Consider the following 17,701-nt stretch of genomic DNA (forward strand, 5'->3'; position numbering starts at 1 on the left):
TTTTTCAATGTAGATAATTCAAGCTCAAGCAGAACATTATCAACATCCATATTTTATTGTGAAAAATGCAAAATGTACGAGTAAAAATACCCTATCAGAATAACCATAAGCTATAGATTTAACCAATGTGTCACTCCTGTTTATTATTAATTCCATTTACAGTTTTTTGTTTTCTTTTGCTGCAGACAAAATACGACTATTGAGGGATGGAAAGAAATGCTGGGAACTGGTGCTGGATTAGCTTGTTGTGTACAAAATAGTGAACAAAGACCAGATTTTATCAAAACGTATGTTTAAATGATGTTATACAGGAATCATAACATAATCCACTTTTGTTGTGTAATGTACAAAAACTTTGTTTGTGATATTTCAGTTGTGTATCCAAAGTCTGTACACATATAGTTACTTCTTTAAAGATGTAAAGTACTTATTTATCAGAACCTGTTTTACACTTTTTCATGGTACTTTTCAGAATTGTTATTCACAATGCATGTTAAGGCAGATGTGATTATGAACCTTTCATCCTTTAAATTTATTCCAAGCATAAATGTACCTGTTGACTTGTGTAATCTATGTTTAATTTCAGAATAACATCTAGATTTAACAATAAGTGAGAAAATCTCTGCAGTATAACCATGTATATATAAAACAGCTGTTGGTTATAATTTGTAATTGCTTGACAAACGTTCATGACTTACTAATCATGTTTTCTGATACTATGTCAATCCACTAACTTCCTCACTTATATAGGCACAAACGTGTTTTAAACACATAGGTTGTCTTGAAATTTTCTATTGATTAGTGTGTGAAATATATGGATGTCTGTTATAAATCAAAATGTGTTCGTTTGTGTAGGTGACAACTTTATGCTTTATTTACATGACTTTTAATGCAACAAGTTCAGTTCTGTTTGGATAATATAGATACTCGATTTATAGAACATTTATGAAAATTAATCCACAATCTATAGTATCCAAAATGGCTTTGTCTTGTATGAATTAGGTTTTTGTGTTGAAGCTTTTTGTGTGGTTTTTAAATAAATGTACAAATACAACATATATTTCAATTAACTCACTGTGAAATATATAATGAAAATTTCACTTTCATTGATGTTACAGAGTATCTCAACATACAAACTTGTATTTATATTTAAAACTAGAACTTACATCTACAGTTGTTGATTTCATTCCTGACAAGTTTAAATGATTTTCCAATTTAAACATGCCTGGAAATATCTTAAGTCATTTATAAAATTATATGTGACATTTTGTCAAAGTGCATGTTTTCTTCCATATTGAATATAGTATACATTTTTCATGATAACATATAGAGATATGTACTATAAATTTTATTGTTTTGTGTTACAAACAGCTCATCATTGCTGTGATAAGATCAATTAAAATGACAAATTATCATTGGACAAAGGCTAGTTTTTAATATCATGTATGACACTTGTAATTCACTTACGTATAAACTAGATGAGAATGTGACAGGGGACTAGAGTAAACTGGAATAAACCTTGTTTTAGTAGAGTCAAAGTTTCACTAGATTGTGTGGTGAGAGTTAGTGGAGTAAAATTAACCTACTGTAAGATTATATCACAGGAACAAATAATGAGATGGAGAAAAATAATCATGTTTTACCGAGGAATTCATACCTTTTCAATTTGGTACCTTCACCTCATTAAGACTTTTTAGGTATGGAAACTTGTTTTTAAATTTTAAGATTTTTGATTGAATTGAATTACATGTTACTAAAAATACTGCTCTTTTTGAGGATTAATTTCTAGATAGTTTGTTTAATTGATATTCGGATCACTCTTTCAAATAGAATGCATGTCTAATAGTTGACCAACGATGAAGAAATAAAATAGATAAAATATTGATGTTAAATAAAAAGTTGTACTGTTTAAAAAGACAATTTTAATATACATGTACCAGTATTGTCGCTGGGACTAGATACATCAACGAAACCATTGCCCATTATCATGTTTATTCTAACAAATGTACTTTACATTATACAATACAACAACGAAACCATTGTCCATTATCATGTTTATTCTAACAAATGTACTTTACATTATAGGTGCTTATTTTGATATCACTGTTTACATATTTAGTACATCAAAAAAGAATTATCTTTGAGACTTACCGTTAATACTCTTCAAAGCATAATAGGTGTTTACAAACAGAATACTCGTCTGTCTTTAAAGACGTTAAATATGGATGTCAGCATATAAAAATCTAATTTGTTATCAAACATATAACACAATGTGTTACTTTCTCTTTGTGTGTAGTTCCTCGAGTAAACCAGATTGCAAAGCCATGTCGGGGATATCAGTCTTTAAGTAGATTAACAGGAGTAGATTTTTAGTGAGATTAAATTGCTGGATCCTCAAAGAAGTTGGTCGTACTGCTTGAGAAATGTGGGTCGTTACTAGATTTATAAGGAGAGTAGATTGTTACTAAACTATGTGAGAAAAGTATGTTACTACTAGGTTATTAATAGATCTGTAAGTAAAGTATGTTGTTGCTATATTGTTACTAGATTTGTGAAGAAAGAGTAGATCACAAATACATGTTCAAAACATAACTTTCAGTTTTATGGAACAAATTCTAATTATTATGTTTCAAAAGTAATATTTGTAAAGAGTTTTATAGTAAATGAATCGACATAAATGTGCATGTAACTGACTTAGACAAAAACAAAGGAAAGAAATAAAATGGCAGTTATGTATTGTTGCTGAGGGTTTGATGTCTTTACCTCAGAATTCTGTCCGTCTTTTTATGTTAAATTCCTGGTTCATTATGTAATTAGCATTTGTGAATTTCCTGTGTTATAATCATAATATGATATTTACTAGAGGAAACAAATAGACGTTATTTATAATATCACCACAAATTTTACCTTCGGCTCAGACTGTTAAGTTACGTTTCTAGTGATACCAGTTGATGAAAATTACAAGGAGGTTTTCATGGTCATGGTAGTGATCTCATTGAGAAATATTTTATTCTTCGTGGGATATAAAGATGGAAGTGTTTGATACTCGTTAGGACACCTGTTGATGTTTTCGTTGTTGTAAATTGTTATTGTGTATATCCCCTATTGAAGTTGTGTTTGGTGAATGATTCTGATCATATATTGGTATTTCCTTGGGTTTTTTTTGGTCCAGGTATGATTTCTTTGTTTGTTTGATGTGTTTTTGTGAGTAACAAGTGTCATCCTATAACAGAAAAAGGAGAAAATCACATGGAGATTTATTAAAACATAATTCAAAGACTTCTTCAGCCACAGATACATGTTGTCACAGACAGTGACAGAAGTATGAATTTTGTTCACATATATTTGTGCAACTTAATATAAAGTTATTTGTGAATATATATCAATATGTATATATTTTGTCAGAGACATTTTCATTTAATGATGGAAAGAAAGGAGCCATTATTACATTGATTTCTTTATCTCTTTATTCACTATGTAATATATTATATAAGTAAAACTTTGTATTGTTTTTCATGGCTGTTTATATTCCATTAGATATCCTTGTATTCTTATATAAGACTATATATTGAGATTTGCTTGTTTTCATATCAGCATAATATGATCTTGCACTTGTGTCTGTAGTTATAACAGGGTATTGATGATAATCCTACCTTTTGTATAAAGTCGTAGTTTGAAAATAATTTCTATTATTATATAAGCAATTCCAATCAAATCAAATCAAACGGAAAGAAATTAGAGAAATTTTCTGATGGTACTAAAAATCACGGAAAATATATTGTTTCATGTCTTATAGATTATGTATCATAATCAAGGAACATGTCCCATATAAAGTTCCATTTTTTTAGAAACTTTTTTTATCAATACTAAGGATTCTTACCTAATTATGTGTCATTGTTACACGATAAAGGTGATACAACTGATTTAACAAGTGTTTGCTCAGGTTAGCTTGCATTTTTGATGTGACAATTTTCAGCAACGAAATCCACAAAATAACGCTAATTCACTATGCCAAAATCCCGGAAAGTGATGTTGACTCAAAGTGATTTTTACTGTTGTTTTTATATCAGAAGATTTTATCATTAGAAGACGTCATATCTGTTAACTGTGTATCTTGTATGTATAGTATTTTGTTGAAATTGCATAATAAATTCATGAGTAAATTTTCGTCTTATTTTCACTATTCTGTTGTATATCTACACGTAAGAATAACATTTCTTTGGTTTGCCAGTTTTGGGATTTAAAGTGAATGTTTTCAACGAAAGTGCATCTCCTTAAAAAACCGAGTAAAGCGTAGAGCAGATTCGTTAGTTTTATACTAATTATAATTATACATGTATCAAATTTCATTTCTCTGTAAAATGCTGAAATTTTGAAAGATCTAACGTTAATGAAGAATATTTAAATAAATAGATTGCAGTGTTTTTCTTGGGGAAAAACGTCATTGGAATTAGATCAATGTGAGAGAAAAGATATTGACAAACTCAATTCCAGATTCCGTTGTTGACTGACATATGTAAAGAAATGAACTCTTCTTTGTGTAGTGCACTGAATGTTGATATGTGTGCCAGGTTTGGACTTACACATCCAGCTGAGCTCTACTTGTCGATGACATCGAGCAAATATTTCGCTATAAATGTCCCCGATGTTCCTATTACTTCGCTGTGATTGCTTTAAGTAATCTTCCTCAATGCTCTGGATGTGAAGAAGACTCTTTCGGAAGTAATGTACGTTAATAAACAGGACGCTGAAATAAACTGCAGATGGAGCGATCTCCCACAGTTCGGTGTTTTATACAACGTACTTCGCAAACTATCAAATGTCATTGTAAACTATAGTCAGAGATGTAAACAAAACCCTATATATTAAACCCAGGAAACAAAATAATTTTATTTAAAAAGAAGCGAGAAAATACAAGAGGTGTGTCTGCCAGTCATGCCTGTTTTAGCTGCAGCAACATACCTTTCATGTAAATCTTAGTTAAGTGAGATCGATTTACGTTTTGAAAATGAGAGATATGGTAGTGAGAATGAAACTACTACACAACCTAACAAGCATTGCATACACTGCAGTTACATTGTAGGAGCAGATATGTTTTCTGTGTATTTGTCCCTAACATTGGAGCTAAATGTTGATGTTCACAGATATCATGGGATTGACTTAGATTTTTCTCAATCAACGTAATTTATTTGTTTTTTTTTTTCGCTATTTTTGAAATCCATTTCCGAAAATATAAAAAAAAATGTCACCATTCAAAGCCGTTAAAGCCGTTACTGTATTTTCCAGGGATGGCAGTCATAAAACTAACCCTTTATTCATTCACATCTATATCTCGAAACTTTATGTCGGGAAGATATTCGTCATACTGAGTATTATGTATTTCGTATGTGACAGCTAACAACTGTTAAAATCCCATTTCGTTTCTGTTTGTAGGGGTTGACAATACTTAAAGTTAGCTGAGGATATATCGTGATAATAATAAGGGATCTCTGTCGAGGATAAACTAACTGACATGTAAAGATAACACCTGTAATCTCGACAATCTTCAGGGTGGCGTGCTTACTTTTGCAGCAGCTATAATGCTATTTTGATATTTGTTTGAAGAGTCGTTCGCACATCTCATATTGAAATATTACACATAAATACATATCTATTGTTCCTTCTCGTATTTAATTAATTTGCTTTGATCGTTAAATGTTTCTTTGTTTATTTATATAAAGCTACTTTACCTTTCTGATTTCAAAATAATCGGATCACACACAAAAATGAAAACCCTCGCTCATGGTGTTGTTGCCAACCGAAACATGTGTTTAGGATAGACGCTCGTATATTGATACAAATATGTTGGCAAAATCGATCAGAAGGGAAGCTTTAGCCGAATTTCTTGGCACGTTCATGTTGATGGTAAGTCATTAAATCAATCTTCATATTACGTAAGCAGGCATCGTTGTTTATGTATATAAAAAAGAGAATAACATAAATTGTGCAGATTTTATCATCCCTATGACGTCACTTCTTTGACCTAGTTGGAAAGGTAAATACAAAACACAATAATTGTACATCAGATATCAACTTAAGAAAGAGTGTGTTAAATTTTAAAATAAAATCTTGTATATGTAAATACACTTTGCCTGAATAATATATTGATTTGTTTAACATTTATTTTCAGCAAATAAATTTATTCATACCTAAACGCTGGGAGCAAAAAAAAAAGGGGGATTTCTTACCTGAAAACAGGAAACGGACTATGGTTTTCTCAACATATCTTATTGGGGCTTTTCACCATTTGGTGAAAAGACCTATTGTTTTTGTTCTGTTTCTTATTATTATTATTATTTTTTTTCTTCCGAACTTTGTGGGTTCGTAATCTTTTAAACGGTAAAGATCACACCTAATATGTATTGACTATGTTATAGGTACATACTGGAAGGTGACGATGCAGATTTTTTAAGTAGGTCAAAAATCCAATATGGCCACTATGACGTCATAAGTTAAAAACTTTAAAACGGCCGTAACTCGAAAACCGTTGAGTGTACAGAGTTTGTCCAATTATGTTATTTGTAGACAATTTCCTTATCTAACTTTCCCCCGTGCCATTATAATACAAAATATGTCTAATAAAAAAGCTCGCTGTGGGGTTAATATTTGAAAATTTGAAAACAAATTTTTTTTTTTCAATTTTGATTTTTCATGAAAATTTCTTTAACACATCGATGCAGAATGTCCTTCCGATGAATTTAGTGATTTTAGTTTTTCTGTAACGTTTACCACTTCCGTTGTATGCCATTTTGAAAATTTCCTTCGATCTTTTAAAAATGCCGACAATTTGGAAAAACTCGATCTAGATCTTTACCAACGGGCTTTTTTTGGAATAATTTATATCAGAAAGGTTTCCCCAGATGTCCTCTACCATTTAGTGTCATTTACAAAATCATCAGAAAAACGAAATGGCCGCCATGACGTCATATCCGATTTTACCTAAAATGCCGTAACTCAAGAACTGTTTCAGCTAGTGACCTCAGTTTTAATCATATTAAGTAAAATAATAAAAAAACACTTTTCACAAGAAAAAAACTGGGATCAAAGGTCAACTTCCGGCCTTTGGTAGGGGTCAAAGTTCAAAAGTGTTATTTTAAGTTACCAACTTTGACAAACTTCTTCTCAAGTTCTGCAAAGCCTTGAGTCTTGATATTTCGTGTGTAAGATGTCTGATCAATTATCTATCAAGTTTGTTAATATAAATGACCTTGACCCACTTTCAAGGTCACAGGGGTCAATTATGTAAAAATCGTTAAATGATAATTTCTCCATTGTTAAGCTGCCCAAAGTCTTCAACTTTGAACACAAATATTCTGTGGACATTCCTGTCGAGTGATATAAGAGAAACATACCTCAAAATTCAACTTCCGGTTTGCAGTAGGGGGTCAAAGTTGAAAATTGCTATTAAGGGTACCAATCTTTGAAAAACTTCTTCTCAAATTCTGAAAGGCCTAGAGGCTCTATATTTCACACATATGAAGCATATGTAACTGGCAACGAAGTTTGATAATATAAATGACCTGGACCCACTTTCAAGGTCACAGATGTAAATTAACTCAAAATTGTTAAATGCAAGTTTCTCAATTTCTAGAAGGCATACAATGATGAAAATTGATTATAAACCTTCTGTGGAGACTTCCTAGTGATTGTCATAAGGAAAACTTCCCTCAAAATGTTGACTTTCGGTTTCCCAAAGGGGTCAAAGTTCAAATATACAAAATAGGGTACCAGTGTTCAACAATCTTCTTGTCAAGTCTCACAAGGTCTAGAGAACTAATATTGGTGATATATTGATTATCAGATGTTACATTATAAGGCTTGCAAATATGAATAACCTTGACCGACATTCAAGGTCACAGGGGTCAAATATGTTTGAACCTTTAAAAAGTGTATTTCTTCGTTATTATGTAGTTATATCTCCTTAACGTTTCATGATTCAAAGTTCATCTTTGGATATGTTGTAGAGACTAACAAACAAGGAATCTTTCTCATATATTGTTATCAGGATAAATGTCAATTTCCGGTCAATTTGTCGCCAAAGAAGTGAAAAGCCCGCCAAATTGTTAACAACAATTTCTAGTTTTATATGTTTTCATTTTTAGCCATTTTTTTTCATCCATGAGGAAAAAGTGAAAATCAGACTTTTATCAACCCTTGTTTGATAGTCCAAGTATCCATCACAATATGTTACTGTAGTATTGGCTGAGTGAAAGCGTCATCCTAACGATAGCATTGAACTATCCCTGTCGTATACACTTTATGGGCTATAATTTGTCATATGCACGGGGAAAAATAAATCATATTGTATATATTATTTTTTCGTTATACATCGCGTTTCAAAACCGAGAAATCTATTAATGATTAACATGAATATCATGTATCCTGAATACAAACACGTTTCAAATGTCCTTAGATGTACGGTTACAATGCTAAACATACCTGTATTTTTTCACGTATTGGGTTTCCTGACATTATACTTAGTTTCAATTTTATTCAGAAAAATAGAACAAGTTTGCAAAACAGTTATGTAAACGACTGTATGAAAATAAGTACTGACAGGCTTATGCACTGTCTTCCGCAGCATTCTAATGTATTGTCAATCCCCAAACCACACACACACACATATATATATATACTGAGAATTCAACTTTTATATTTGAATATATATATATTTCTTGGAAATGTGAACATGTATTCATTTTTAACTGGTGGTACCCAGGCGCTAAGTGACGGTGCGAATGCCCAGTTGGTGTTAAGTGGTGGGACCCAAGGATCTGCTCTTTCTGTCCACATTTCTCAGGGGATCGGTGTGATGATGGGTGTGTACATATCTGGAGGGGTATCAGGTATGTAATTTATAAAGTTAAATTGAGAACCTTTGATTGAAAATTTACCCATGATTTTGTTCTAACTTTTATATGCTTTCGTCATAACTGGGAGATACGAAGTGGCATTCAGCCTACTGTGTGAATATGAAACATATTAATGAATTTCCAATTTTGAGATATTTCATCTATACGAAATCGAGTCAATATAATTGGACATCAGGTAATTTGTATAACGTGTCTTCTCGTAATTCTTCTAAAACCAAAAAAAATAGGACATGATTTATCGACTTCGGGAACGTGATCTTATGTATGCTGACTGATTACATATAATGTTTAATATATTCAGTTTCCATTTTACAGTAAGAATAATCAAGCAGTACGTTATTATTTATCGGTGAATAAAAGATAAATACAATGTATTAAAGCATGCCAAATTGTTAACGTCATCAACAGGTAGTCATGTGACAAAATCCCTATACACAATACATGGGCCATCCAATTTCTATAACCGTAATTCTAGATTAACATCAATATTGAAATTACTCTGTTTGTAATTTTCATCATTGATTGTTACGTCAACTTTTCATCATAAACATATGCTGTCTCAGGTGTCCAGATCTATAGCTATACAAATGATCCACAACTGATCGGCGCATTTAATATAAAACTGGATACAGTTGAGCCAAGCAATGTTTTAAACTGTATCATACAGATGTTTCGTCCTTCTATGGCTCGTCAGTGATGCTAGGGACTTAACTGTTAAAGCAAGGGGGCGAATGAGGGAAATTCAAAGTGATCGAAAAAAAATATAAAAATATTTACTGGTGCACTAGTCCCGTAATTCAGTAAATTTAACAAATTTCATCCTAAATAACGATAATGAAAATATGGCAATGCAAAGTTGTTGTATGAAAAAATACCTGTTTCAGGTGGGCATATAAACCCAGCAGTGACCGTAGCACAAGCTGTCAGAGGGAGACTGGCCTGGACTAAAGTTCCGTTCTATTTGGCAGGACAATACGGAGGAAGTTTCCTTGCCTCTGTGTTACTGTATCTCGTTTATAACGGTTAGTATGTAAAAAAACAAATATCCTTTACCTGTCACACGTACAGAGGAATTAAACGCGCAGTTTCTTCATTTCCTTGAAGGGTTAGAATGTTAAATATTTTGCGTCTGTAAATTTTGTTTGGTAATGAAAAAGATGGTACCAAAAACACACAAGTGGACCACACATATACAAGGTTAGAATTAGATTCACTTGAGCTAAATAGGCATACAAATATTTCGTCCCTCTATGACTGGTCAGTACTGCCACGGGCAAATGTTAAAACCTATGGGGCAACTGAAGGATGATCAAAAGTGATTGAAAGAAATGTCAAAACGGGTAGGTGCACCAGCCCAGTCATTCAATACGTTATGAAGAAAAGTCTTGTTCGACCTCTTCTGGGTGCCTTTATATTCACCGAAGTTTATCATTTAGGTGAAAGATCCTTGCTGTCAGATAAATTTTCTTCAATGACGTTATTCGGTTCATGATTCTCCAATGTCCATCCATTTTCCCTTACGATGAAATGGAAGTGTTACCAACAAATTGGAAATATCTATAATATATTTTTCCTGCTGGTAGACTAGTTAGATTTTATAATTGAGTCAGGTGTATAGAATTTCTCAATCTTTCTTTGGTATCTGACCAGTAATACTTTGTTGCTCTTTGGGTCGCTTAAGACCGATATGTTTTCGTCACCTTTGTTTGTAACACATGTTTCAGTAATTATTCCAAGAGTAAAAACATATTATATTCAACAAAAAAGTGCAGATTGCTGCATTCTTGAATAAGGAATTTCAAAACGATGCCAAACATCGTGAAGTAACACACTCGTCTCGACAAAGATATCTGTCTCTATTCTTTCTGCTTTAGAGATTGGCTGTCGGGGTTTACGACATCACATAAAGCAGTGACTTACTGACATATAAGTTATAGCGAGACCGAGGGAAAGCCGTATTTTACCAAACCACCACCCACTGACACTGTCAAATAATTGTAAACACTCATTAATATTCATATTTTGTAAAGGGCCAGAATCCTTTTTTGAATATTTTTGTCATTCCAGGAGCAAAGGTCTTCTCCTGATGTCAAGTTACACTTGTTTCTTGATAAATCATATTAGCGTTACGGCATTAAATGTGTACATAGAAAGGTCAGACCACTCATCTCAGCTATTTTTTCAAATACAGTCTGTCAACATAACCACATATCGTACATAATAGAATCACCATTGAGCGAAAGCTGTGTCACATAACATGGAATTAAAACATTAGGTCAAATGTGATATGATAAGTATATAACAGGTTAAAAAACAAATGTACAAAATATTGAAATATGGGATTGATTTTGCGTGTTAGCTCTACTGGACGTTATTGTCATTCTTACTTAAAGCTTCTTGTTTCCTAACTGTTGCAAACTACACGTGACATGATAACGTCAGACACGAACAGTTTTGGTTTGATATTTTTAGAAACCCATTCATACATATATGTATATTTTGTTCTTTATACTTATATCAAATGAGAGAGAACATGGGCCATGTCCTATGTGTTATTTGTAGATGCCCTGTATCACTATGACGACGGCGTTCGATCCACAACTGGACTGACCAGTACTGCTAGAATATGGGCGACATATCCACAGACTTTCCTATCTGTCACCAATGGCATGGTGGATCAGGTCTGTGAAAACTACATAAACTAAAATCAATCCTTAAATCTTCTAAATATTTGTATTTTTTCGAAAGCCATAATCAAATATTTTCTTTAATAAGAACATTTCTTTTTGTATAAATCTGAACTGATTATATTTTCACAAACATGAATTTACAGTAACAAGCAAACAGAGATATCAATATTTCGTTTCCTTCCAGATATTTGGCTCTGCAATCTTACTGATATGTGTGTCTGCATTGTCAGATAAAAATAACTTAAATCCGCCTTCTGGACTGATACCTGTGTGTACCGGACTTCTTGTCTTCGTTATAAACTCCACTTTCTGTTTTAACTGCGGTTGTGCAGTGAACCCAGCCCGTGACTTATCACCTAGATTGTTTACCGCAATGGCTGGCTGGGGAAGTCAACCTTTTAGGTTAGTAACATTAGGGCACTTGATGACACTTGTACATTGTATTTAAGTTTAATGTTTTTCATATTTTCTATCTTATTTTATGGTCTTTATAAGACCATAACTGCCATTCAGTTTGTATGTTATCAATGAATTCGGTAAAAACTGTCATAGACGGAATAAAAATATTGTCGATTTGAACAAATTAACGTAAAAGTACTTATTTATGCAATGGGAGTAGCATATGCACACACACGTACAAAAAGTTCATTTTGGAATTCAGGACATCAGATTCTTCCACATAAATGAAACCATTGTCTGTTTCTTCTGATTGACCAAACAATTTAAAATTACTATATTTTGCTGCTACATGTAGGTTTTCTAAGAAGACTGATGCGGTTATCGTCGATGAATCAAAAGACGTTTACCCTTCCGGAACACATGATCTTATTCTCGCTGTAATTTTTCATGAGTCTCCGTGTAAATCTCACCTTTGTACACTTTGTGCCCTAATTTTATGGAATTGGAGTTTGGATAATGATATGTTCACATGTTGGTATTTTGTTTCTGTTTTAATACACATCTGGGATTAACAGTATTATGTCAAATGGTCAAATTTGTCAAAAATATTGCGAAAATAAATTACCTTAACTCATGGCATAGGAGTTGAAACACTCAAACGGCTTCATCTAATTAATCAAAAGGTCTCGGTCCATTGTATTTGGGTGAAAAGTTTCTGTGATATGTAAACTGCGAGCAGAACCCCTTGACCCCAGTCCAAGGTTACCTAAATAAGATTTGATAAAATACTAATAGTTTCTACTTTTGCTTAACCAATTAACCTAGATAGTTTTTATAAGACAGCAGTTTAATTTGTTTGTATAGCGTTATATTATCTGTTAAAATATATCATAAGTTATATTAATTACACTTCTTCAGAAGAGGATCAGTTAGTGGAATTTAGGAACACTTTGATTGGCAGGGGCGAGGAATTTTAACATGGTCGTAAAAGACATTGAATATCAGTTGAGCTATACAGGCCCGTTAGACCCCTTGATTTGAATACGTATTCAAGTGCCTCACTCAACCTCCGTGTGTCTGTCAATGTAATAACCAGCTATTTGTGCACTACACAACGTATACATGTAAACAGATGCATAAATATACATGTAGTGTGGTGAATGAGTGTATTTTATTGGAGACATATTCTCACGTCGTCCATAATGTATCATAATATATCTATGTTGAGCAACCACATTGAAAAATATCCTGTTGGGCTGATAAAGTGTTTTTTCCTGTATCATATCAATTGGTTAACTATGAGGAATTTGGACCCGGATGTTGTCGAACATGTTTACAGTTAAATGTCTTTATACTTTCTGATAACCATTATCTCATAAACGATGAGATAGCTTAACCTCTCCCATACTTCACCATTAGCAAACGGTATTGGGGAAATTGGGAAATTTCCTAACCATTGTAGCCAGCCTTAAATCTATTATTGGAAGCCAATAAGTTCAAACAGATTGCATATTATGTCAATTATATATATGTATATTATAAAGACAAAGAAACACTCTGTAGAATCATATTAAATTGTATTTATATATTGACATTATCTCGAGCTAATTAAAAATTCGTTCATCACCAACTGGTTTTCACTGATGAGTCCTGTAAGGACGAAACAACCGTATGATGTTACATCAATTACTAGTTCTACAAGGACGAAATAGCCGTATGATGTAGCATCACTGTTGAGTCCTATAAGGACGAAATAGCTGTAAGCTGTTGCATCACTTATGCGTCCTACAAGGACGAAACAGTATATGTTGTAACATCACTGATGAGTCGTATGAGGATGAAATATCCGTATGATCTAACATCACTAATGATTCCTACAGGGACGAACAGCGTATAATGTAACATCACTAATGAGTCATATAAGGTCGAAATAACCATAAGATGTATTTATTAAGTTTGGTTTATTGTCTCATTCTAATTATGTTTCGTTTGGTGTCTTTTGTCCACTTCTTAGATATAGAGCAATGCTTTATCATTAAAACTATTATCTAGATATTTCTACTGCTGAACGAAGTTATAGATTTTATCTTTTACACTCGTAAAGATATGCTCAAATTAGAACAAACCTCAGTAGTCATTGTGTACAGTATTCCTATTGTCTTTAGCCTTTATCTATCACAACATATTTTATAGCATGTTATTGTGTGTATATTGAGGAAATATGATATCAGATTTCCTCATGGTGTGTTTTCACATTCACAGATTATTATCTGGGAGGTTTATGAAGATCATGTTTACTATTTTGGCTAGCCAACAAAAATGCTGATAACTTGGCTATCTTCTTCTTAGTAATAGTGATTATGTAATTCGTTGGTTTCTCGAACGTCATACTATAGTCAAATAACTTTTCATCGATGCCTGCTTTATCCAAGCATTAATACCATCCTCTGTTTTCGTTTTTCATTACACATGTGATTCATGACAGTTGATTAAAATCTGCGATTAGATTAAGAACTCCCTATCATAGTTATGTTCTTACATCGGTTTTCTAGTTTTGTAATTGGCTATACATTGAAGCTCCATATAGCGCTCAGATCAAAATTTTTCTCCTTCATCATTTCATATTTTGTAATATACTGTCTAATGCATACTATGATATAATGGTCTTCCGAGGTTGGGATAAACTTGCGAAAATTAGGTACCCTAAAATGAAACTTCCATGCAAAAGACATCTTTAAATCCCACCACGCAAGGTGTTGTGGGTACGTTATATTGGTTAGAATTCGTCAGTCCTGTCTCATTGTTATCGTTGTAAATTTATATATATGCTTTTAGAACCTCCTCACCGATCGCTCAATCAAGTTCTAAATCTAATCTTATTAAGATGGCCATTGTTCAAAATTTTTGTTTTTTATTTTTATGGACATTGCTCTACTAAAACTTTTGCTTAAGCCATATAACATTGAACCATATAAGTGCCTTCACAATGTTTGTGTTGCGTGTAGCAGAATTTTTCGAAGAAGAGTTTATGATTTTTATGCTCTCCCTTATCAGGAGAGCATATAGTCGCCGCTTTGTCCGTCCGTCTGTCCGTCATAATTCTGCCCTAAACTATAAGAGGTATCAACATAAAACTTCATAGGTCGATAAATCTCAACAACAAGAAGTGCAATGCACTAGAACCATCACTCTCCTTTTGCATAATTTAGGAGTTACAGCCCTTTGTTATTTTTTCATACTTACATTTTGTTCGGAGCATTACACTAAAACTATAAGAGGTATTAACATGAAACGTCATAGGTAGATATATATTAGCGATAAGGAATGTAGTGCACAAGAATCATAGCTCATTTATTGCCCTTTGTTATTTTTCATACTAAAAGTTTAGCATAACTCGTCTTTAACGGCCCTTGTTTTTTCAGTTTTGCATAATTAGAATGGTAAGATATAATTTATTTCGCCTTTTTCAGTTATAATGGTTACTCCTACTTTTGGATACCAGTCCTCGGGCCTCACATAGGAGCTGTTCTTGGTACCGTTGTGTATGACCTCTGTATTGGTTTTCATTGGCCAGATGATGACAGAGAAAATATTGATCAGAACTCTGTTTGGATTCCACGAAAATATCACAACATCAAACAGAAACGTAAGTAACTATTTATGATTTATGTCATGTAAAACTTGTAAACATGTAAACAAATGAGATTGAGTTATGGAAAAATTGACATCAATCTGTGTATTACACGGGTGATATTCATCTGCAAAATAAAAAATTCCTGAAATTTGAACCCAACAAATATAACAGAGTATTCTCATGTTTTCATTAAATTGGAATCTATTAGGATTGATAGCAATTGTTTTAACAGCTATAAACACAATAGCACTGACAGAAAAATGAAACGAAGTAATTTATCGGATTTGATATTTCTGCAGTTTGAGAAATCATATATGAATACTATAAACCTTGATAGGTGGATTGTAAATTTATATGGAAATTTCATCTTATCACAATAATTCATAACAAACTCAATGTGACATTTTCAGAAAGCTACAAAGACAAATGCGGTGATCTTGACCATCTCTTAGAAACTTCTGTATGACCAGCTATGAAATTGTCATGTGGACCTGCACGTAACAAAACGATACGTTGCACAGCAGCATGGGTAATTAATGAAAAGCCTTGTCATATCCTGCTGGATAACATTGTAACAGTATTACCGTGGAATATTGACCAGAAGATATTGTGACATTGCAGACAGAGCGTTTGAGCACAGGACTAAGTGTGTTATAAAATACAACCTACCATACAAACCTTGATACAAATTGCTACTATTTCAACGAACACATTACCAAGTTTATTTAGAATATAGAATACAACACAAGAAAAATAAAAATACTAAATAAGCAATATTACGATATATAGGACAGAGAACAGACAATAAAATACAGGATTCAATGCATGTGATTTATTGAACTCAGAATACAAGAAACAGAGTAAATAATACAGCAGACAGTGAATACAGACTACAACGCAGTAGATATAGGGAAACAGAAAGCGACAAAGACAATCTGTTATAGAATATAATGTATATCATATTGTAGAATAGAGTATGCAACCAAGATCATCGTGTGGAATATAGAATAGAACAAAGAAAATATAGAATACAAAAACAATGGAATACTGAATACTACGCGGAAATTATAGTGAAATAAAACAATAAGCATTAAGACAATGCCATAGAATACAATCCAGAGCATAGTGTGGAATACTGGATACTTAAAAGACGGTATGTTGTGGAATACAGAATACAATCCAGAGCATAGTGTGGAATACAGAATACAATCCAGAGCATAGTGTGGAATACAGAATACAATCCAGAGCATAGTGTGGAATACTGGATACAATCCAGAGCATAGTGTGGAATACAGAATACAATCCAGAGCATAGTGTGGAATACAGAATACAATCCAGAGCATAGTGTGGAATACTGGATACTTAAAAGACGGTATGTTGTGGAATACAGAATACAATCCAGAGCATAGTGTGGAATACTGGTTACAATCCAGAGCATAGTGTGGAATACTGGATACAATCCAGAGCATAGTGTGGAATACAGAATACAATCCAGAGCATAGTGTGGAATACAGAATACAATCCAGAGCATAGTGTGGAATACTGGATACAATCCAGAGCATAGTGTGGAATACAGAATACAATCCAGAGCATAGTGTGGAATACTGGATACAATCCAGAGCATAGTGTGGAATACTGGATACTTAAAAGACGGTATGTTGTGGAATATGCATCTATCCTGATCATATTGTGGAGTACGGAACACAACACATAAAGTGGAATACAGAATACAATCCAGAGCATAGTGTGGAATACTGGATACTGAAAAGACGGTATGTTGTGGAATATGCATCTATCCTGATCATATTGTGGAGTACGGAACACAACACATAAAGTGGAATACAGAATACAATCCAGAGCATAGTGTGGAATACTGGATACAATCCAGAGCATAGTGTGGAATACTGGATACTTAAAAGACGGTATGTTGTGGAATATGCATCTATCCTGATCATATTGTGGAGTACGGAACACAACACATAAAGTGGAATACAGAATACAATCCAGAGCATAGTGTGGAATACTGGATACTTAAAAGACGGTATGTTGTGGAATATGCATCTATC

At 33.0% G+C, this 17,701-nt stretch overlaps 1 protein-coding gene across 1 annotated transcript; it reads left to right on the forward strand.

Moving 5' to 3' along the window:
• Positions 1-5,841: 5,841 nt before the first annotated feature.
• On the forward strand, positions 5,842-16,101 carry LOC132546862 (aquaporin-10-like). The gene is made up of 7 exons (XM_060210589.1): positions 5,842-5,904; positions 8,759-8,885; positions 9,797-9,934; positions 11,475-11,593; positions 11,787-12,004; positions 15,472-15,647; positions 16,046-16,101. The coding sequence occupies exons 1-7, from the start codon at positions 5,842-5,844 to the stop codon at positions 16,099-16,101; spliced, it is 897 nt and encodes a 298-aa protein (XP_060066572.1).
• Positions 16,102-17,701: the final 1,600 nt, after the last annotated feature.

This window comes from Ylistrum balloti, unplaced genomic scaffold (genome assembly GCF_031769215.1).
Source record: "Ylistrum balloti isolate Yb309-2 unplaced genomic scaffold, AGI_CSIRO_Ybal_v1 Utg369916, whole genome shotgun sequence".
In the NCBI taxonomy this organism is placed as follows: domain Eukaryota; kingdom Metazoa; phylum Mollusca; class Bivalvia; order Pectinida; family Pectinidae; genus Ylistrum; species Ylistrum balloti.

Excerpts from the sequence above, each read along its gene's own strand:
- LOC132546862 (XM_060210589.1), top strand. The coding sequence starts at position 5,842 with ATGTTGGCAAAATCGATCAGAAGGGAAGCTTTAGCCGAATTTCTTGGC. Across the intron at positions 8,886-9,796 it reads CATATCTGGAGGGGTATCAG|GTGGGCATATAAACCCAGCA; the intron begins GTATGTAATTTA and ends TACCTGTTTCAG. Across the intron at positions 15,648-16,045 it reads TCACAACATCAAACAGAAAC|AAAGCTACAAAGACAAATGC; the intron begins GTAAGTAACTAT and ends TGACATTTTCAG.